This window comes from Callionymus lyra, chromosome 9, assembly GCF_982586985.1.
Source record: "Callionymus lyra chromosome 9, fCalLyr1.hap1.1, whole genome shotgun sequence".
NCBI classification, from domain to species: Eukaryota; Metazoa; Chordata; class Actinopteri; order Syngnathiformes; family Callionymidae; genus Callionymus; species Callionymus lyra.
The window spans coordinates 18,634,403-18,657,948 of record NC_141826.1 but is presented as its reverse complement, the minus strand read 5'-3'; the positions used below and the strand labels follow the sequence as shown (position 1 = coordinate 18,657,948).

General features: G+C 39.4%; 1 protein-coding gene across 1 annotated transcript; it reads right to left on the bottom strand.

Moving 5' to 3' along the window:
• Positions 1–223: 223 nt before the first annotated feature.
• Positions 224–22,586, bottom strand: npm1b (nucleophosmin 1b). The gene is made up of 11 exons (XM_087798448.1): positions 22,492–22,586; positions 22,147–22,229; positions 20,507–20,626; positions 20,304–20,397; positions 19,906–19,994; positions 19,776–19,828; positions 19,610–19,670; positions 11,351–11,443; positions 4,628–4,723; positions 4,447–4,521; positions 224–2,568 (listed from the first exon to the last, which is right to left on the bottom strand). Exons 1-11 carry the CDS (start codon positions 22,538–22,540, stop codon positions 2,515–2,517), a joined length of 867 nt encoding a protein of 288 aa, XP_087654574.1. The 5' UTR covers positions 22,541–22,586; the 3' UTR covers positions 224–2,514.
• Positions 22,587–23,546: the final 960 nt, after the last annotated feature.

The window sequence follows — 23,546 nt, the reverse complement described above, 5'->3', positions numbered from 1 at the left end:
TTTTTGTTACCATCTTTAGATATTTAGTTATTTTTCTTTTTTAATTTATACATTTTTTCGTCTAAGATAATTGTATTGACAGCGATCAGATCATAGTTTCTTTTACTTTGAAGGAAAAGTTCACCTGATGTTTACTGGACAACATTACGGGTGTTATTGGACAAGTCAAGAGCTTGGTGGCGCTAAAGCACACTTACAAGATTTAACAAAAACCAAAAACAAGTTATTCTCTTCTTAACCAACTTCACATTTTATTGATGAAACGGTCGATCGATAACGAGGGAGAACAAAACGGAGCAGTAAAAATACAAAAACAGAGCTTGATACCATGGAACAATCATGAAAGAAGCTTGCGGGACGGATGAGCTGCCGAACTTGAAAGAGTTATATACACAAAGGATTTAATGGAATAGGTTGGCCGTCTACTTTACTACGCACACACTACCTAAATACAGGTTAATTATTGGGGTTCATTATCTCACCCTGCGCCGGCGATAAAGTTTAATCATCTAAATCAGCTCCAGTCATAAAGCTGACATGAGAGGAATTTCTAATTTTACAGACAATAAGGTCTTAATGGTTAAAGATGGCCTCCGCTGCCAACATTTGGCTCATAAAAGTCCTTTCTACAAGATCATTAACACGTTATAAGCGCGAGCGCACACGCTTCACGTCATGGGAGCCGTGTCGACTTCTACACGCTGACGTCAAGTCGCTTTAATGTAATTGTGTCGAGCGAACCCGCTGATTATGTTGTAATAAACAAGACGATCGGCGTTAATCACACGGTTTGTGTCGAGAGCGATGATATCCGGACCAGTGTCGACTTGTAAACGCTGCCTCTGGATGTGAGGCGTCTAACCCTCTATTTTCAGGGTCGTTTCCACGACCTTTAATCACATTTGTTAACCATCCGACACTTTACCGTCACGTTAGAAAAAACGCTAATGATGTGTATCGACAGTGTCATTAAAGTAGATCGTTTTTTTTCCATATGGCTCACGAAAACCAGTTCATTTGTATTCTATAGAACATCACATTTGTTGAGCAGTCACATGTTATCCATTTAACTGATTCAAATATTCATCGCCTTCTCTTCTGTGGTACTTTTTAACAAACGTCATCTTCGATCGTGATGAGAAAATATCTGAGATTTAACATCAAATCATTCTCTCGATTTAAAAATGAAGATTATTTACCGGTGATCAGTTTTGACAGTGACTGAGGAACATCTGATAGTTTACGAAAAGTGAAATGCACTATACAGTGACTTGTCAAAAATATAGTTTAACCTCTTTTCTAAACCCAACTGGTTAGAGGAGTCAGTTAACCAAACGGAGTGCAACTGGAGTGAGCGGTCGCAGAGTTAACAAGTTAATTTGAGTGTAAACCTTGAGGCAATAACAATATTTTTCACAAAGATTCCTTCCTGTGATCGATGATGCCTCCTAGAAGTCACCGTGTTGGAGTAATATTGACGTCCGATTTGAATAAACTTCAAAATGTCAATTAAGTGACGTAGAGAGCACAGCGGAGTCGTCCGTGTGCAGACAGTTCAGTCTAAAACGAGAGTCGTTTTGCTTGTAAATCAACAGGTCTGTGTTATTTTCCTGGTTTTGAAAACTTATCTGAAGATAAAAAAAACTGTATATCGCTGGTATGATCTTAAACTCGGCAGCAGGGGTTTAACAAAGTAAGCATCTCACCAGTAGTTGATGGTTTCATCAAAATTGAACAATTCAAAAATAAAAACCATGTAACAAAAGTATAATTCTTTTTGATTTGCAGCTTCTGTGAGAAAATATTTTTAAAATATGAAGATGATTCTAAAACTCAAACACTAAAATGTAGAAATGTCACATTCCAATATGATTCGTTTCATGTCGATAAAAACCGGGTTCGTCTCGAGAGCGAAGATATTTAAAGGCACATTCGGCAACACGTCCACCACCAGGAATGGGTTTTTTAAAAAAAAAAATGAAACCATCGTCGATGGAAAATAGAAGGGAAGTACAGTCTGTGACGACGTGGAAGGGAGAGTCAAGTTTTCACCTGGATCAAATTTTACAGTTTGTTGCCATCAACTTTCATTTGGTTCTCATCATCCTTGGAAGAAACACGAGCGAGCGGTCGTCATGGTTTCTGTCGGAGCGTGTCGCAAACAAAATAACGTGTGAATTTTGTGCGAAAGAGGTTTTGTCTTGGTGTCCTGTTATGATGGGGACCTCAAACAAACGCCGAGCACAGGATGAATCGTTTAGGAGGAAGAAGTTGATCAAAGAACGACCCGAGTCGTCACTTGTGAGGAAGTAATTCCCTCGTGCGGCTCTACAAAAACTCGACTCTCCTTTCCCCCCGTCGCTGGACCGAACCTGTGACGAAATGCGAAACAGCCTTCCTCCTCCTCCCTCCCCGACCCACGATAAGGCTGAGCAGAGAAACTCGCGCCGACTGTGCCTTTAAACGTCCCCCGAGGATGTCAAACATGAGAACTGGTCCAAGAACCTCGCAGTGTTACTTGTTCCCTCTCTTCTGTGTTTGTACAAAACTCCAGAGGTCCTTCACCACCTGACGAGGGGACAGAGAGAGGGGGATGGGGGGGTGAGGGGGGGGGGGGGCGAAGACAGAGAAATGATAAATTCATCCAGATGAACACATGACTCACCGACACGCCAGCATGCTTTTTTTTTGTTTTTTCGCTTCTCGCCTATAGGAGCCGTTGCGATGGGGCTGACGGGGAACGACCAGGGGTTGGGTGGGGGCAGCGCTACATACCAGAGTATATGACTAGGTGCTCCAGGTCTGACAAATCTCAGGCTTGGCTGATGAAACTAAAGCATTTGCACAGATGTTTCTACACACTGGGATCAACAAGCTCCCCCCCACCCTCCACCCTCCACCCCACTTGTCCACCGAGCTCTCACCTGCTCCCACAACTGTACGCCTCGACAATAACAAATGATCAAAAAGACTCATTAAAGTCTTGCAGATGCTGGAACATTTATAATCAAACTTGGCAATATTATTCCTGATAATCTACAGACCCCGAAAAGAGGCGCCCCCCCCCCACCCCCCGGGACAGGTAGTCCTGGACTAAAAGCTCGGTTGGTCAAAGGCCTTGGAGGTGATGGAGCGACCGGTACCATCCACATACCTCCAGTCCCTTCATTAACGCTACAAAAGACACACTCTCCAGTAAATCACCAGCGCTGGCAGGTGTACTCCCGTCCCATCTCTCCACTGACACAAGATGAATATAATTCAAGGAGAGCATGCCGCGTTTGAGGCCCGTCGGATCAGAACAATGATGCATTCCTGCGTATTCATCATTTAAGAAGCCGCAACAAAAAGGTTTTGGTGTAAAACCAGTCCCTGAACTCAACGCCCACCATTGTTCATTCCAGACCATTAAACATCAGTGATATGAACTTTTATTAAAAATATTTAAGAGACCCACGATATTTAATTAATCTGTGTAATAGACATTCTATACATTTACTCTCCTTTTTAATAATACACCAACTTAATTCATCTTTATGTTGTGGATACTCATTTTGTTATCTTTGTATTATTTTTCTTTAATCTATGTTCTTTCTACTAGATTTGGTCATCTTGCACTTTGTTCGTTTTATTGACCTTTGTTCTTGTTTTTATAAATCTATCGTCTGTGTCGCTGTCTGCTGGAAAAACTATTTCCCGAAGGAGATATTCAGAAGGATTAATATAGTTTTAGCCATCCATCTATCCATCTATGTAATGACAGACCTCCATCATGGATCTGATAGAATAATACTAACGTATGAACCCAATGACGACCGAAGATTAGTAGCAGAGAAAAATGTATAGAAATCAAACTTGCACAAAAACCTATATCAAGAACCAACAAGTTTTGCTGACGCTTCTGATAAAACCTTAAGCATTTTAAGTTGGGTTTTTTTTTTTTTTATTCCAAATACATTCTATAGAATGTATTTTCTCACAGCTGATATTTTCTACCAGTCACTTTCTGCATTTGACGTATAGTTGCCTTTGGCAAAACATCAGAGACCTGCTGCACGTATACTTTTCAATCCACACAAAATAAATGGGCCATATGTTGGAGTTGGAATCTCATCCATCATATCACATGTATGTGCTGTGATGCTCTCCACCTTCAACTAAGTATCTATTTGTTAAGCACCTTTCGCAGGATTAAACGTTTTCCCTTTGCCTTCTTACACAAAACTGAAACTTAATCTTTAACATCTCGATAGATGGGCCTATTATTTTCACCAACAAGGAGCATTTTTAAATCAGTCAAGTTTGAGTTTAACCTACTTTAACCTAATAATTCTTGCATAAAATGCTATTTCCAACAACGTATCCTCGTGATTCATTTTTCCCATGCGTCAATACGTCTTTAACGCTTAATACACGATTCCTATATGAAGCTTTCAAACGGCTTACCTTTTTGTCCACTACTCTAAAGGAGCATCGCACATAATTCTCAAACTTCTGCTCCGTCTTTGGCAGCGGTTTTCCCTGATGTGAGGGGGGGGGGAAAACAGAAAGATTAATCATCAGCTTTACGGAATGTCAGGCGTTGAATTAAAAGCTGTAATTTGCAAAAACAGCTTGACAGCCTCACCTCTTTGGCCGCCGTTGATAACTTGCTCTTTATCTCTTCCATTGAAGGAGCTTTGGACGGGCCGGCCTGGGTTTTGTCTTTTCCCGGAGCAGGTGTCTGCGATAAAAAAATATTAGCCAGATAAGAAGCACTGATCGCTACGTCAAACGCAACACAGGAGGAATAAAAACATCAACTTCAACGCGGATTTACGTGATCCTTGATTTCGAATTGGAAACATGACATGACGACATGTTTTGAATCTCGACTTCAAATGAGTCGTCGGGGTTCATTGGTGACCAACAGAACGTCTGCGCTATCGTGACACAATTTGTCGGAGTCTGTGTTTACAGACTTGGCGTGAGTAAGCAGCTGGAGGGAGATAAAAGAATGAGAAAGGACAACAGATTCTACCCTAATTACACCATCTTTTTTCGAGCAAATACATCAGGTGCACATTATCATTTTATTGTTCGCAAGCAGGAGAGGGCAAGCCCTGTGTCCTCTGTGAGCCGGAAAGATGTTTTTCAAAGTATTTTTCCACCGACTACAGGTGTTTGACTGAAACCTGACTTTTTTTCTTTTTTTTTTTTTAAAAGAAAGACTTGATGAAACGCAAACACGTTATTCAAATTTCAAAGTGCTCTTCTTCACTGACATATTTTTCTGAATCTCATAACTAATTTTTGGCAGATGACGCCGTGTTGTTGCCATGGTTAGAGGAGACATTCAAGCCTAAACTTAAAAAGGTTTTTGTAAATAAAGGGAGAAGTGGACTTTACTGTCCAGGCTGTAGATGAGATCGTCACCGAGGTGAAGGAGTTCAAGCGATGATTAATCTTTCTTCTGTATTCTGAGATGAGGCCTCTGTAATCATTTGTTTTCGTGAAATCAGTGCAGAGTTTATTCTTTTTTTGCTCAAATCTTACGATGGGATTTTGCGCAGCCTTCCACCACACGTGTTTAAATCACGTGGTGATCAGTAATACCTTAGTACAATAGTTATACAATATAGCCTCTGACGTTGTATTGAGTTTTATTGGGAAAGTCACCATCAACACAGCCGTACCTCGATCCCATCAGTAGATAAAAGGTCTTGCCGTCAGTGATCAGTTTCACCAGATGACTTCATCAGTTGTCATGGTTTAAAATTCTCTTTAAAAGGGCAATATTTTTTTCATGCTTTCAAGAGAACTACTTAGTCACGCAAAGAGCCACGTTTGTGACTCAGAAACACTGTACTTGTGAGCCAAAAGGTGTGTCCGGACCAGGGCAGCAGAGGCCCCAGAGGTCCTCCATTAGGAAATGTCTGAATGTGACACACACTCGCACACAAAACACACATATGCGGAGAAGGAGCCACTGAGCTTGTCGCTACATGCAATGCAAGTGTGGAATCCTGTGAAATTGCAGGGTTTCATTGATAGCCAGGACGCTCTTGAAAGAGGCAACTTATAGAACGGGTGCGGCAAGTACGGTCCTGGTGCAGGGGGACGTTATTGAGGGGTGCACTGGGGTGATATTTACTGCTGCAGAGGAAGCTGTCGTATGTTCTCCACAACTCTCCAGGGATTGTTTGTTGGTAGGTTGGATGAGAAAAAGGATGCCAGTATAGCGATGCTTCAACTGCCCACTACAGTTCATATGCAGGGAGACTGCTCGCTCGCTTTCTGTGTTTAGGTTCTAAATCGACGGTGTCAAACTAAATCATACGAGGGGCTAAAAACTCTTGAGCACTTGGTCGCAAGCCATCCAAGTAGAGAGTATCCGATTTCCGTCAAATTCTCTTCCATCCACCTCAGTTTTATTGTTACTGGAAGTCTGTACAATCGTTGACATCTCCATTCCTTAGCTAAGCCTATTCACTGGCAAGTCCTACTATATTTTATAAGTCATATCGACATTAAAGTTCGACTAATGTGTCGATTAAGTGCGTCTTAAAAAGATCTTGGACCTCTATTGTACTCATCATGTGTCCGTTTTAACAAAACTCTTCTTTAATTTAAACATTTACATTAGAAAATGTGCTTAAGCCACGCCCACTGAAAACACATCTCGAGATGACATTTTGTTTTCTATAACCACGCCCACTCTGCTGTGATTGGTCAAACATTAAGACCTGTCACCACACATCGTCAATCCGCAAAGTCTCCAAGGGACTCGTTGTTTAAACAAAGCGGGGCGTGATTACAGCTGACTGGATGAGGAGTGAAGCCATTATTACGCCTTAACGGAATCTTGTAACCTCTCGTTCGCCAAGATTTCGGACGGGGGAGAACTTCAAAAAGTAATAGCTTCGAAACATTGGTCATGATGAGGGACTGACTTTGAGAGGAAGACTTCAAATCAGTTGGGTTTTTGACATTAGTTGCCCTTTAATCTACTCTGATGTTGAGCAAACCTTCTGGTGTGCCAGATTTGGCCCCCAGGCCACGAGTCTGACACATGTTTTCTAAACTGTTCAAGTCGTTTCCTTCAAATTGAGACATCAATCACACTGGTGCAAAACCAGTGCTTTTAAAACATACCAAGAGCAATAAATAAAATGCACATTTAAAAAATGTCAACAAAATACCAGGCTATATATATATATTATGTAGCCATAACATGAGGTTTGTCAGGTGAGTTCAGGTAAACAACAACTAGTGGGGAAAATGAAACCAAAATAAAGTCCGGTCGTCATTACAATTTATTTGGTGTCATAATTTGGTCTTTTTTAAGCCGTTCTTTTTGTCATCTAGTCTTATTCTGTGAGAAAGTGCTGGTTTCCCATGTGAATTAAACGGTTAGGCATTAAAAAAAATCCCCCCAGGGCTTGGTATATTGACTAGGAATAAAAAAGACGTACTGTTCGCTTTGATCCAACAGTTGACACTCCTGAGAGTCCCATCTTATCAAGTTCTCACCTCTTTTCCTTTTCACGAATGCCTCACCATCATTAAAAGTCAATTCTGCCGGTCTTTACTGGCAAGGATTCGGGGATAAAAGCCATCACCAAATGTCAAGGCTTACTACTTGATTGCTTAAAACCCCTGCAATGGCATGCTTTGAACAGAGACTTATGACTTAGTTAAAAACATGTGGAATCATCTTTCATTATCCCCCTTGTTTTGAAAAATGCACTCATCTGTCCCTGTCCCTAAGAGATCGCCTGTTTATAGCGCACATCAAAAGATATAAAATGAAGAAAGCCTTGGCGCACACATACCTCACTACAACAACAAAAAAAAAAAAGAGCACATATGTGGCTGGCTGCTGGCCAGACGAATCCACTACGTATTTATTATTTACGGGCAGCCTCTCGACTTCCAAAGGACAGCTGTGGACCTGAAACAGCTGATAAACACACAACGCCGGCAAGCTTTTTCATCTGGGCCAGACGCTGATTACAGATGCCACGAGACATGGAACTTAATCACAAGCACACTATCGTTTGATGAGATCGTTTGTCTTCAATTCGGCGCAAACACATGGTTGCGACACCTCTGCTCATCAGCGCTCGGACAGGACCCGTCCTTTTTTTTTTTTTTTTCCCCCTCTCCGCTGTAATGACAGATCCGCTGGTCACCGTCTGGCCAGCAAGTCAGGCGATACACGTGTGGGTGTTGTTGGATTTCTTTTTTTTTTTTTTTTGTTTCCGCGTAATCGCACTCGTACCCGGGGGCCAACATTCTCGGATTCAACGATGACCAGATAGGCACCTGCTCCACCAAACGTCAATCAGTCGTTAAAACAATGACGCACACCCTTTTGGGATAAGTGGTTAACAAGTTTATGACGCTGACGTCTGCTTTGAGGCATCGACTTTTTTTCCAGACCTATCAGTCAAAAGACACCAGCTGCAAGATACTGTTACTTCAGATCAGCAGAACTCGAACTTTTGCTGGTTGTCATGTCGGATTCGGTTATGCAAGAATAGCTGCGCCCGGAGAGGTGAGACCCGCGATGCTGGCAGCACATCTGACGAGCAAATCTAATGACCAGTCACCTGCGTTAAGCAAGGAGGGGGGGGAGCGGGAAGGGTAGAAAAAAAAAACAGTCATCCACGCCTGCTTCCTTGCTCCTCAGGGGCATCTGGAAGCGCAAGCTGCACCAGACATCAAACACTGGTAATGAGAGCAATTGGGAGAAGGTGTGTCCAGGAAGCGAGGGGTGTGAAGAGGTTGTCGAGAGGGAACAGTTGTTGTGTGGAAGCGGGAGAGGGGTCTCGGGGCAGAGCCGCAGGGCAGGGAAACTTTGGGATGGTTTCGGGCGCCCCCCCCCCCCTCGGTAAGATAACCGAGCTCCGAGCATACTTCGGGTCGAGGTGCAGTTGGAGCTCTTATCTTAAACCACCTTTTGTCTTTTTATCAGATTAATGTGCGTCTGTGGCGGAGTTTGCCAATTTATACTTCTCGCCGGTGTGCGGACAGGCTCAGGGGGTGGCGCGGGGGGCTTCAAAGGTAGCTGCCGCTCGAGAAGGCAGGGTCGGGGCCAACGGGGTCACGGGTTTAAACCTTGCCCCGGGAAACTCTTTCTTTGGAGGTCAGGTGTGTTTGCTTAAAGAGCGACAGAGTTCAAGATCTGGTTGTGAGAGACATTCCATTCACAAAATTTACTATCCAGTCTGGCCAAGTGTGATTTGATCTAATCTAGACGCTAACGTGACCAAGAACACTTTAGATTTCACCTGGTTTCACTTCGGCTCCGATGGAGCCAAAGGAACTTTGATGAGCTTTATATTCAAAATGCTAAATTACTAGAACAAGAATGACAAGTGGGGCTCGACTATGCTATCATTTACGAGGATGTACCAGTTCACAAAACTACATAGTTACATTTTATACTTATACAAATGACTACACACTCCTTATGTCTTAAATAACAGCAGCAAGAGGATATTGGAGCCACTGTTGCCATTCAATAATCTGAGAGTTTACCAAGTTCCTCGAAACACCTGTGCACGTGTGTTCAAGAGCCAACGAGAAAAAGGTAGAGATTGTTTTCTGATGTTCTTGCGGTTTGTTGCAGCCAGCTGTGACATCTACTGGATGTAAAAAAGAAGAAGAAAGAAAGAAAATCGGCTCATGTAGCCGAGGTGCCAAAATCCTCTCTGCTGCGAAACCGGTGTTAGCATGTTAGCACTAGCATACTTTAACCGGTACACAAGAAAAATGAATATATGTATGAAAATACATTTCACTGGCTTGTCCATAATCGTGAAAACTCCCAGCAGCCTCACCGTTTCCAGCCAGCTGTTGCTTGTTTGGCTTCTTTCTATAAATAAGAAAGTGATAATGCCAGACTGTATTTGAAGCCAATATAAACTAATGAAATATTTGACATCAAAGACACATGTAGAGGCCGACTTAATAAGAATGCGTTTCTTCTCAGTTCACGGTGTAAATCAAATTCTGACACGAAATCTAATTTGTGACGTCGTCGGTCTGCTTCAATAGTGATGAATGTTTAAAAGCATTGAGCTTCTTATATTTATGTTTCCTCCTGGCACTGGATCCGATTTCATTTTAGATCCAAATTACTGTCACAGATTCCAAATCAGGAAACTTAAGGGACCTTCTGTAAACTCATAAGGCATTTTTAAATATGTTTTTTGTATTCTATAATCCAATTCATATTTTCATTTGAGATTTTTATTACATTTCCCAAACATAAACACCAGTACCCACAAGTCAAAACTTTTGGCATACAAATCCCCCCACCCCCTTTTTTCCAAATGTATTTAATTATATTTGGTTTTTAATATTGGCATTTGGTTAATAATCATCTTTAATAACCAGATTTTTTTAAGTCTATTCTTCTCTTTTTCATTACTTTGCTCAACTTTTCATTTATGGTCAAGCAGTACGTCAATCAAGTTTTTTATCCTTATTTAAGACAATTTCCTTTTTTTACATAAATGAAAGAAATTCTTAGATACTAACTAAATCTACACGCACTCTGGACCATGTGTAGCGTTTGTGTAACGCACAAAATAAACACTTCTGCCATGAGAGCAGTGACCTCACAGTAGAAATATCACCTGCTGGTGAGAAAAATCACTCGTATTATTGAGGAAACCTCTTTGTGAGGAAAAAAACCTGACGATTGTTAACATATCGTCATTTTAGCTCATTATTAGCCTATATTCTTATATACATTTTTAATGTTTTGAAACATTCATCACGTATAAAGAATGTTTTGAGTCAATTTACATCAATAATTCACAATTTTAAACATAATCTTCATTTTAAACTTGCTAATTGTCAACTCATTTAAGTACATTTTATTTCTTATGTTCGAATCACGTTATCCAAAGGCACAGGCGTATTGTTAACGTAAATAAAGTGCAATATTAATTACGTTTTTTAATTTCTAAGCTCAAGGGCAGGTGTAGATTTTGAGAGTCAAGATCAGCGCTAATAAAATATTGATGAATTCCAAAATCCCGATTTCTTAGGCTTCAAGAATGAGACCCGTTATTTCTTTCATTTTTCTAGCATCTGAAAGTTGCAGGTGCTCACTGGATCATTAATTCCTTCAGAGAGTACAGTCGTTTGAGCAGCTCTTGAACAAAGTCTGAAGGGTTTCCTCTCCTCCTCGGTTCACTTCACAGGAGAGGCGTGTATGGTCAGCAAACACACAAACGTTTGGAGATAAAACTCAGACCTGCAAATGTGTGCTCCAGACCATCAAGCAATTAATAAAGCTCAGGAATTACATCCTGACACAATGTAAACAAGCTGGAAAAGAGCCTTTTCCTACCTTCGTCTGCGGTTTGACCCCTGACCCCGAGGGCTTTCCTGCAGGGCCGTTCAGTTTGACGGGAGTTTTGTTGGGCTTCTTCGCCTCCAAGCTCTGGGAATAAACCACAAAGATGTATTTGGTTTAACAGTCACAGCCCCGGTAACCAGGAGTCTTTTATTAGAGACGTTTTAATGCAAAATAAAAACCAAGTTTCTGTCGTTGATTGAAAGCAGGTGGCAAAAGCAAACAAGATAAAAAAGGTGTGTGGAGTGATTAGCCTGCTTGCCAATTATGTCGCAGCCCCCGCTATACAAAACATAACAAAAATCTGTGGTGAAACTGTGGGAAAATGGTGTTTATCCATCATGTACTTGCTTTGAATTAGAGCCGTTTGATCATCTGCAGATACCAGGTGTGAGCAGGAGAGTGGCTCAGATAATGGAATGGAAGTGGAGCGTGAGGTTTAAACTAATCGTTAGGCTTAAAGCTTCAAATATCGGGTTTTTCTTACGTTTCCCCATTTTCATTGATGATTTGTCAGGGACTTCTCAACGACCCACGACTAAAACATCCCAACTGTGACACAATGTTTCTCCTACTCCGATTAGAGTTTCTCTTCTTTTTTTTAAACAGGATATAAATGTATCCTCTCGAGCAAGGCAAGAATGGAATTGGAGAAATTAATTGTCATGAAGAATTGTGGCGAAGTGAGAGCTCAGAAGTCACAACACTTATTTTCAGTTTGAGCTGAACCAAGGATTTAGGAATTGATGTTTAAAATGCAACAGGTTCTGGATTTACTATCTTTGATTAAAACTCACTTTAGGTGAATATATTTAACCATCATCTAGATCTAAATAAATCAGGATATTATAACTTTTTCTAAGCTTGTCTGGAAATGCAACAATTTCTACAACCGTAAACAACAACAACAACAAGACAGAACATTGTAAATAAGTAAGTAATTTGTATTTATAGATCGCTTTTCCAGACCAGGGTCACAAAGCGCTTAAACCATCAAAACAATACTCAATAAAATATATGCTAAAAAGGTCAAGACAGTGTGTCTGCATTATCTGAACACCTTTCAAAACATTGATTAAAACTCAAGCGCACTTTGGCTGGAAGAAAAAAGAAACAAGTCAAGGGTTCGACTGCCAAGTTTCTTTTATAGCTGACAAATTATAACTGCTGAATGAGCTATAATTAGGCGTAATTTGCCATGAGGCATTCTGATGATCTTTTCTGCCGCGTCACAACACGAGCACTGCGAGCGTTCGCTGATGTATTTAGGTTGTAGCCCCGGCAACTGAAACCAAAAGTCAAATAAACGTCCCAGCGCGGACGAAACAGCCGATACGTTGGCTTTAATACGACACTCAAATCCCCCAATAATCCATCATTGTTCGTCTCCGCACTGGGGGCCCTTCCCATTAGTCCCAGTCACCTGTGTAATTACCTTGTAATAGCCGAGACAAGTACCTGCGTTTCCTCGGTCGCTCCTCAATCACTGGTGTTCGCTTTGGAACCAGCTACCAGTGTAATTGCCTGTGTTGACATAACTGCTACAAGGCAATTACACATTTCCCAGAACAACACTTCCAGCAGATTAAAAAGTGTGCAGGCAGCGTTTATTTTGAGGACATAAAGCCACCCAAGCCATGAAGACGGACCGCCGGATCAAACCATGTGATGACTTGATGAAACTGCCGGACGACAGCGCATGATGTAAATGTTGGTTTTAAGAGGTTTAGAAAGAACATCGATGATGTCATCGCATGGAGAAAAAAAAGCATGTCAGAGGAAGTGAAGATGAGGTGATCTAATCTCCTGTATCAGAGAACTGCTCAATCACTCATCGTTCCTCGTCACTGGCCGCTGACAGAGAGATGATAGTCTGGATTAGATACGGGAATAACATCTGTTCCTTACAGAATTGGAATCATTAATCCATCGACTTTATATTTATATATTTATTTATTTATATTTATATTTATATAGCGCTTTTCGAGACCAGGGTCACAAAGCGCTTAAACAATCAAAACAATACTCAAAAAGTACATACTTTAAAGATCAAGATAATACTGAGAACAACACAGGAGTTCGAGAAATTCAAGGAAAAGCCTGAACAAATAGAAACGTCTTAAGATGTTTCTTAAAGGAGTCAGTAGATCCATCATGCGCAAAGAGAGAGGAAGATCGTTCCAAAGCTTAGGAGCAACAGCCTGAAAAGATTTCTCTCCTCTGGTCCTGAGCCGTGTGCATGGAACCATAAGTAGATTTTGATCCACGGACCTCAGAGCCCGAGCTGGGGTGTAAGGCTGGATCACCTTAAGGCTGGATATTGAAGCACCACCGACTGACGGAATTGATTTTGGCCAAACTACTGTACCTCGCTTATGGTGCAGGAAGGTATTGATATCACATGTGACTTTTATCTCAACTAAAATATCACAAAACATCAACAGTCTTAGCTAGATTGTTTTATAGAAGAGAGATTAAAAGAGATACGCTGACTGATCAAACCATAACTATGACCTTTGCTCTGATTGATGTCCTGAACATTTTGCACATGTCCGTTTCAATATCAATCAAACTTTATTCAGTTTATTTTTTTTCCTGAAATGCTTATGTCCTCCATCAGAAGCTTGTATTGCCACCATACAGTACAAAATAAAATAAATAAGATAAAACACACACACTAGCTCACCATGTGGAAAATGTGACTTGGAATCAATACATCCATGTTTTGGAATCCATATAAATTTCTCTCACGCAACCTTTCTAGATCCAACATCTCTATGAAAGCATCTTCTTCTAGAGCACATGTTTAAAACTAAAACTGATCATTAACCTAAAATTCAAATTTCACTGACTTTCTACTCACCTTCATGTCTACTAAGGGTTGAGATCATTTTCAGAGTAATAAATTCGTTTTTAGAGTTACAAACAAAAATGTATCACACCAAAATAAACACACGTAAAACATCGAAATACTTCCATTCTGCCCTTTGTAACGTCCCTCTTGTATTGAATTAGGAATAGTTAAGAAAATAAGTCTATATTTCAAGATTGTGCAAAGGTCACAGGCTAATAGGGTAAATCTTGCACACCGACAGACTCAATATATACAGACTTGTTTTTTTGTTTTTTCCAGGACAATTACTCGGGTAGAAGCTTCAATACAAGATGGACGTTACATAAAAGCATTTTGGAGGTAATGGATGTTTTTAAGTGTCTTTTTGGACGAAGATGAAGACAACTGAGTTCCAGTTGATGCATTAAAATTAAACATTTTTGCTTACAATTCTAAATAAATAAAAAAAAACTGGAAAATAAATCCCTGAAATCCCAACTCTTAGTCGACATGAGGGCGAGAAGAAAATGAGTGAAATTTGATTTTTGGGTTAACCAATAGTTCAAAACCCAGGGGGCAAATTTGGCCTGCCATGTTATTTTCTGTGGCCCCACAGATTGTGTTAATCCTGTGTTTAAGATAAGATAAATAATAGCAATAATGAATCACAACAACTATACAGAGACTTCCAGTAAAAAGGAATTGGATGAAGGACAAAAATAAACTTTAATTAACAGCGACCAAGTACGAAAAAGATAAGGTCACAATCAGACTCGTACTTCCTTTAAAGGACAAAAGCAATTACACAATTTGTTCGTGCCACAAGATGGACTGCTAAAAGATTTTGGCTCATCGTGTGATGGAGTTCGACATCCCCTGCTCTAGAGTCTAGCTTGAAATAGTGACACAATTTACACATAAAATACAGAGAGATTAGGGAACTGATACACATAGATGAATCTGTAGGTAATAACAAAAAACATATTTCACACATACTGGTGTGCAGTTTTACTGCTGTCATTACTAGGCTTCAGAAAATAATTCCAAGTGAATGGAATATCATAAAAATATCCTTGAGAATTCAATGTACTAAAAAAAACACCATTCTTCATTATTTTGGTTCCAGCCCTGATCAAGTGTCATTTTTAAACTGTTTCAGAAAATTAAATTCATCACAACTATTGGCCAAGTCTGTGCCTTCTTTTGAAAACACACTTTTACAGACTGGCTTTTGTCTGATGTCGCCTCTTGACCCTTAACCCTTGGGTTCATCAATGGGCTTTTACTCTCCTTTATTTTTCAGTGTTGTATAATATTTTCCTTGAAAGGAGATTATTACTGTGTTTTCTTCACCAGAATTACTGCCAATTACCACAGAATTAAATAGTAGACGAGTTGAAACAAGGTCATAATGATGACAACTAAAATGCTTAATATCCATAAATGTATCAACTAAAATGCTTAATATCCATAAATGTATCAACTAAAATGCTTAATATCCATAAATGTATCAACTAAAATGCTTAATATCCATAAATGTATCAAACACAAACGGATCCTGATGCCGAAAAGTTTACGAACGCTCTCACCTTTTCAAAAAGAAAGCTTATGTGACGCAAACTAAAGTAACGTTACATTTTTTTTCAGAGGATGTTTGGATGCGAGAGCGTCGACGCACCTCTGGAGACTCAGCATGAGAGGCACGACAGAGTCAGGTAACCCGAAGTCGCCCCATTATTATCTTTCTAAATCAAGAAGTCGTGACTTGCTACCCTGAGGTTTACCGGCTTCAGCAGCTACAATAACTCTGAGATCTCGCCCGACAAGTTGATTCTCGTTCGTGAACAGAGTAAATGGGCACCGTTTCAGGTCAGAGGATAAATTCAAGGATGATAGTTTCGAAAAAAAAAAGATTGAGGGTCACGGTGTCTCCGAGAGGTAATGACATGAGAATGAGGGAGAAAAAAACTTTAACATACAGCAAGACAAATTTCCAAAAGGTTCTGACACGCTCCTAATGACTGTTTTGAGTTGTTTCGTGGCGTCTCACTCAGCGGCTGAGGCGGCTCGGTCCTTAACATCACTCGACAAGAGAAGGAGATTTTATCGACACCCCCTTCTTTTTTTTTTTTTAAAGAAAAAGAGAGGAAGAAAGAGAAGTTCAGCTGCCTTGAACAGAAGCTGGACTCCAGCGCCAAAAGACGTGGTAGTTTGTCGTTCCATGAACGTGCCACGACTTCTGCACCTTCCACCAAAACTCCAGCACATCATGCACAGAGACTCGTGTTTAACACATTAACACCACAAACATGTCCACAAGAACATGAAAAGTTAGATTTGATGTCACACCTCGACACTGTTGGGGTTAAGCTTCAGCATTAGTGGTAGGATAAGGGGATCGAGTTGGACATTTTCAATCTTAAGTTACACATTAAGAGCAACAAAGTGAGGACGAGGGTGAAGCAAACTGACAAGAAACCGTCACAGGCTATCATGTATCACCACAAGAGCGTCGGCGTTAGGATAGAGTTATGCATCCCATTTTAAATACGACAATTTAGTTTCATTGGATTTTTCTTTGCCTTCCTGACTCCTTTAAGAAACATCTTAATACGTTTTTATTTGTTCAGGCTTTTCCTTGATTTTCTGGAACTCCTGTTGTGTTATCAGTTTTTTCTTGATCTTTAAAATATATACTTTATTGAATATTGTTTTGATTGTTTAAGCACTTTGTGACCCTGGTCTGGAAAAGCGCTATATAAATAAAAATTACTTACTTAATTACTTACTTACACTTCTGGGGACCATCCTACCTCTGACACCATTTTTATGAACAAAAGAAAATTACAAAACCCTTAAAAAAGCTGGCACACACTTCTACACCCCCCCCCCCCAAAAAAAGTTGGCTTGTAATTATGTCAGCCAGAAATCTAATATCTCTACTAATATAGTGAATTGTTTTAGTGGTAGTTAGAACTTTCATCTAATATGATTGGATTGTTCTGTGTGTTTATTCGTCTACAAGGAACTCCTTCCCCGGGTGAGTTTTGACACTATTGCTTCTCTGTTTTGTTGCTAATATGTTCATAACTTTCTTCAGCAGTTTTTATCTTGATCTTTAAAGTATATACTTTATTGAATATTGTTTTGATTGTTTAAGCGCTTTGTGACCCTGGTCTGGAAAAGCGCTATACAAATAAAAATGACTTACTTAAAATCTGCCTTTGTCTCAGTTAAATCAGAGCTCTGATTGGTTAAGGAGACTTGAGAGTTTGTTACAGCAAAAGTTGTTTCGTAAAAAAAAATAATTAAAAAGATTCCACCAGCCACAAACGATTCCCTGCTTCCATATCGCATGCAAGTTAGTTGCAAAAGCAAATTAAACGCATGAATGAATCATATTTCATTCTTGACAGAATTCAACACACTCATCTGGTGATACCAGGGTGTTTAAAAGAAGACATATTTTGAATGTTTATCTCACATTTTGTTTTATCTCAAACTAGTGGATAAACCTTCACCTCAGAAGTGATTAAAACTTCTTTTTTTTCCCCTCTTGAATGTGTGAAACGACAGATGACGAGTGACTCTCAGTGAATCAAAGCCCTGAAGTCTCGTCACCGGCATCATTGTAAAGAGACAGCCTAAGTGAGGAGTCGAAGGATTAAGGTCGTGAAGGGGGGGGCGGAGGAGAAGACAACAGAATAAATCAACAGGTGACAGAAACGCTCAGCTGTCATCTGACCCTGAGGCGAGGATCTCAGCTCACGTCGCAGGTATGTGCATCTGCCCAGCTTTGATCTTTTTCGCCTGGCACCGTTCACACTCGGATTGCGTGTTTTTTTTTTGTTGTTTTTTTTTTTTTAAAAAGGGAGGAGGACGAAATCACAAACAGACACCGACGTTAAAATAAAATTAGGCAGATACACACATGCAGCCACATAGTTGTGCAAAACAAGTGTTCAAAGCGGAGAGCCAGGTGCAACGTTGAAATGGCATGAGACGATAAAAAGGAGCGATCATGTTAGCGGGGGGATGACAGAGGGACAAAGATATGCAGCAAAAAATGAGGGAAGATGTTTCCCATAAGTGGTGCGTGTATGAAGTCCACGCTTGACTGGATGTGTTTTTGGCAGATATGCTTCTGCAACCCTCTGTGTGTGTGTGTGTGTGTGTGTGGATGTATACATGTGTGTGTGTGTAGGTATGAAATAGTGCTGTCTTGTTGGTGAGACAGAGAATTCAAGCAGATTACAGAGGAGAAATCCGATCATTACAACACACAGACCCTGTGTTTTACGCTCCCAAAACAGGTGGGTACAAGAGCCGACAGGATGAAAAAGTTCCATGTTTTGCCTCTGACGGGGGGAAGAAAAAAGGAAAACAGTGGACGGTCAGCGAGTGCAGGGATGGGAAGGGCCTGCCGAGATGAAATGTAAGCGCACGATCTGTCCGTGGGAGTCGAGCTGATGCAAGTGAGGAGCGAGGCTGTACTAACACACGAGAGGGACGCGGTCCAAACATACTCGCGTCGACACTGACTCCTGGTGGCCAAATGAGGAAACGCATTCGCACAAACTATTGTGATATTTGGATTAAGCAGCGTCCAAATGGTTTATTATTGTTATTTCATTAAAAAATGTCAACGTTTAGGTTCCAGTTTCTCATTCGGCACGTTTGTTTTTAACAACAACTTTAAATTGAGTAAATAAGAGAAGTACTCATGTTCAGTACTCAAATGACGGCTCTTCTTTCAACTTATACATTTGAAAAAAAGATTTCCATATATTCGTAGCGTACTCTCACCGACAAGTTCAGGTTCCCGTAGTTTCTTTGTCGGATTATTTGGTAGAGAAGCACCAAGTAGTTGAGAAACGTACCCTTACCTCAACAAATAGCAAAGAATTCCTATATATAAATATTTCTAAGTCTAAAAGGGAAATTAAGCTCATATAAAAATGAATGTTATTGTTGGATATAAATACAGTCTTTTCAACTTTGTCTTTAGTTTCTTCATTATTTTGGTTCCAGCTCTGATCAAGTGTTGTTTTCAAACTGTTTCAGAAAATGAAATTCATCACAACTATTGGCCAAGTCTGTGCCTTCTTCCTTTAAAAACACACTTTTACAGAATGGCTTTTCTGTGATGTCGCCTCTTGACCCTTAACCCTTGGGTTCATCAATGGGCTTTTACTCTCCTTTATTTTTCAGTGTTGTATAATTTTATTAAATAATATTTTCTTTGAAAGGAATTTAATACTGTGTTTTTTTAATGGATTGTGTCATTTTAACTGTATTTGTTTGCTTTTATGCAAAGCACTTTTTAACTACAGTTTAAAAAGTGCTTTATAAATAAAATGATTAATTATTATTATTTTCTTGAGCAACAAAATCGAGTAGCCAAGGAAAAGCAAACTGACCTTTTTGACAAAACTTTTTTGAGGCTTCACATCTTCTTCCTCACTGTCATCATCCTCATCACTGCGAGAAAAAAAATCACCTCCATCAAATATTTTGTACAGTACACACAAGAATAAATAAGTTCATGTTGAATCAACATCTTCTGAATAAAAAAAAAAGACGCACTCATCGTCGTCGTCGTCGCTGTCGTCTTCGTCAGATTCCATCTTCAGTTTCTTCTGTGGGAAGAAAGCATTTTGTCAACAACACAAGAATCCTTTGCTTCAGATCAATATAATTGCAGAAGATGTGTTACCGGTAAAGGCTTCTTCCCCGTTGCCATGCCTGCGAGCCGCTTCACTGGTGAGGAGTTGTTCTCCTCTTCATCGTCAGAGTCTTTCACGCCTAAAAATAAACCCAAGAGGTGTTTATTTAAAGATATCACGTTAAGAATGTAAACAAAAATCGATTCCAACCATTCCACTGTTTCTTTTTTAAACTTTTGAATCTCATCGAAAGACAAACAAAACTCTCACAACAACCTTAAATGTATTAATGATTTAAAAAATATACGATCTTTTGTACACTTCAAGCTTCACAACTGATGTTTTATCAAATTACTTATGCAGGGTTTTACTATCAAATAACCACCAGGGGGCGCGGCAGGTTACATCAGGGTATCAAGCCTTCAAAATCTTAATTATTTACACTCACTGACAAAATGCTGGCCGCTGATATGAACTGGACCAGAACCGGACTTCAGACGAAAGGTGACGGGAGGCGTGATCTCAAATCCTCCTAAACTCATCTGAGCAGATCCAGAAAACATTTTTTAAATGTGAGAACAACAAATGTGTTTGGAAACCACAAGAGCAACTTCACATTATAAACATATTACAATTATTCCGAAAACTTACTGAGGGCAAAACTGAAGGTCTGAGAACGACCAGCGGGACTTTGGTCGTCTTCCCGTCAAAGGTCAATCCTTCCACTTCCACAGTGTGGAATTTATCCTCAGCATCCACGCCCAAACATGCCTGGAGAAGATGGTATACAGTGATAATTAAATATTTTAATATAAGAATTCAGTTACGGCTACTTCAAATATGAAACACTGACAATAAAAGTATTCGATTCTGATAACTATGCAAACATTTTCAACAGAAAATGTTCAAATATTGCTTAAACATTCCCACTATTGTATGGAAATTCTAAATACACATTTCGTGGGAAAAAAAACGAATTCAGAAATGTTGTATAGAACAAACAATGTTTCAATGCTAACTGAAGTATAAATTCAGATGCTACGTGACAGACATAAGAATTGAGAAGAAGGATATGTTTAAGGTGAAGTACAGTAGAAGATGTCTGAATAGCTGCCGGATCGCTGTGTTCACCGTTCAACTTCGTCCGCATCGTTCATGTCACCACTGTTCATTAATGCTGATGACGTAGAACACACGTCATATTTATGTAGAATATTGAAACTTTCAGATTGATAAAGTACACGTGCCACAAATTTACGACAACATTTTCCATTTATACACTCGACAAGACTCCCTTGCAGACCTCTCAGATGAGTAAAATATCATTTGGAACCCCCATTATATTATAAATTATATATTTTCTGGGACCCGCCGATTTCCTGGTCGAGTCCGACGAGCCATGTTTACTGACATTTACTGTCACTTCCAAAGCTAATTTCATGAAGTTAACCAAATAACTGCACTACAGGTGTGCTTTATGTTTCCATAGGTTTATATTCAAACAACTTACAATTGAGTTTTTTATACATACATACATACATACATACATATATGAGAAAAAATACTTTTTTTGTGTGTATGTATACAAATGTATATGTTGATGTTGGTGTGTGTGTATATATGCATAAATATATATATAGATGCATACACTCAAGTACAAGTTGTTTAAATATACAGTATACATATTTAAACAACTTATGGTGCATTTGTTCAACTGGGCTAATAATTTGCTTTTTCTATGCATATTTTTAGAGCCAATTGTTTTTCTACTCCAACATTTATTAATGGATTAAAAATGATTTACATCATTATAACATAAGTAAATTGATTCTGTTTCTTTGTTTATCAAGCTCTCAAACGATAGCAACCTTTTTTAAATATTTAGTAAATATTGAGCAAGTCATGAATTGTTTAATGTCGGGTCAAATATTGACCTCATTGTAGTTAGTATTGAGGAGGTTGACCAGGATTATAATAGTCCATAACTTCCTTAATATGCATCACAGAACAATTATACTTATGTCACTGGAATCGTCTTTACAAGACCGTTTAGATAATATGTTTTCAAATTACTGTTTCATAAAAGTAAAATAAAAATCAATTAATCTTTGAATTTTTTCAAACATACCTACATAGTGATGGAGGTCATCCTCCACTAATCCATAAGATGTTTATAGTTTCAAAACCACAATTTATAAAACCTGAAGCTTTATTCCATTACATACAAACTTTACATCATAAATCAATGATAATATTTTGGTTAATGACAGTTTATTTCAAACAATATTTACCGCTTTGATTGACAGCTGCTGCTCCGTCTCATCTTCATCCACTTCAACTTTAAACTCCCGTTTGTCGGCTTTCAGGGTGCAGCCTGGATCAACGACAGGACATTTAACCATAAATAAGTCAGAAAAAGCGTTTTTAAAAACCCCAGAATAAAATCTCTACCGCCGACTACAACAGCTAGCTTAACAAAAGAGCTCCACTGGCGGGAGTAGCAGGAGCCATTTTCACGTTTTACCCCCTTTTAAAGGAACTTAAAGTGGCTGTTTAACGTTCGAGCATGACTAAGTTGTGCTTGAACTCATTGTGCAACTTAATAATCCGAGGAAGGACGAGAGAAAAGCGCTCACCAAACAAATACATCTGAGGTCTGCTCACGTCAGGGATGTCGTCCTCCATCTTTGTTGTAGGCGATACTCGCTTCCGGGCGGGAAAATGACTGATGTGTGGCTGAGCCAATAGGAAGGCAGGGTATCGTTAACTAAAAAACGTTTCAACCAATAGAATCAAGAGTTGTTTTTTTAGGAAAGGACATTAGATGGCGGTGTTGCATTTTACAAGAGGGAAGACAAAAATAGCTTTTTTTAAAAATACATTTATGTTTTTTGAATGTTTAAAATACCAAAAAAATAAAAAAATATATTAATTAATTAAATGTCAATGTTGGAAATTTTGTGTTACTATTTTACAGATATATTGTTTTACTTGTTCCGAATATTCTACATTAAATAATTTATTTTCAACATCAGCAACATTTCGACCACCAGTTTAAAATGGAGATGTGAAAACAAAATAGATCTTTAATCATTTCCTTTTTTTAATTAAGGTCTACACCTGAACTGACCACGGCTCAGTCTTTATCTTCCAGTAATAATAATAATTAAAAAAAACTACTCCTAGTCCTCAAGTCATTGAGATTTAACAGGCACAGTAGACTCCTCACAGGCTGAACTCGTCCCCCGAGATCCGCGTTCACCTCTCAGCACGTTCAACAAAATAAGCAAACGAGCACCAGGGATAGTTTCTTATTATTAATATTAAAGTTGTAAACGGTGGTTTATTAGCCAGGCTCCGTAGAACTGTAAAAGTTAATAGGAGTTTAGCAAATATGGCGGGACGTTGACTCCGCCGGCGTAAAGACGTTGTAAATTCAAAATTAAGATACGGATTCATTTGTTACGATGACATAAAACAACAGAGTCTCTCGTCGGTACCTTTTTAAAAAAAAGGCCCGTTGTCTGGAACCTCCAGCTGAGAAGTTTGACAGTGAAGCTAAATGATTACAAAAGAATGGGCTCAAGAGATGGAGGCGCACAAACACGAGGGTAGCTCTGAATATAAGTACTGACCCTGTTTGTGCGCGGAGGTGGAAGAAAACTGTCAAGATGTCATCCGACTAAAAGTA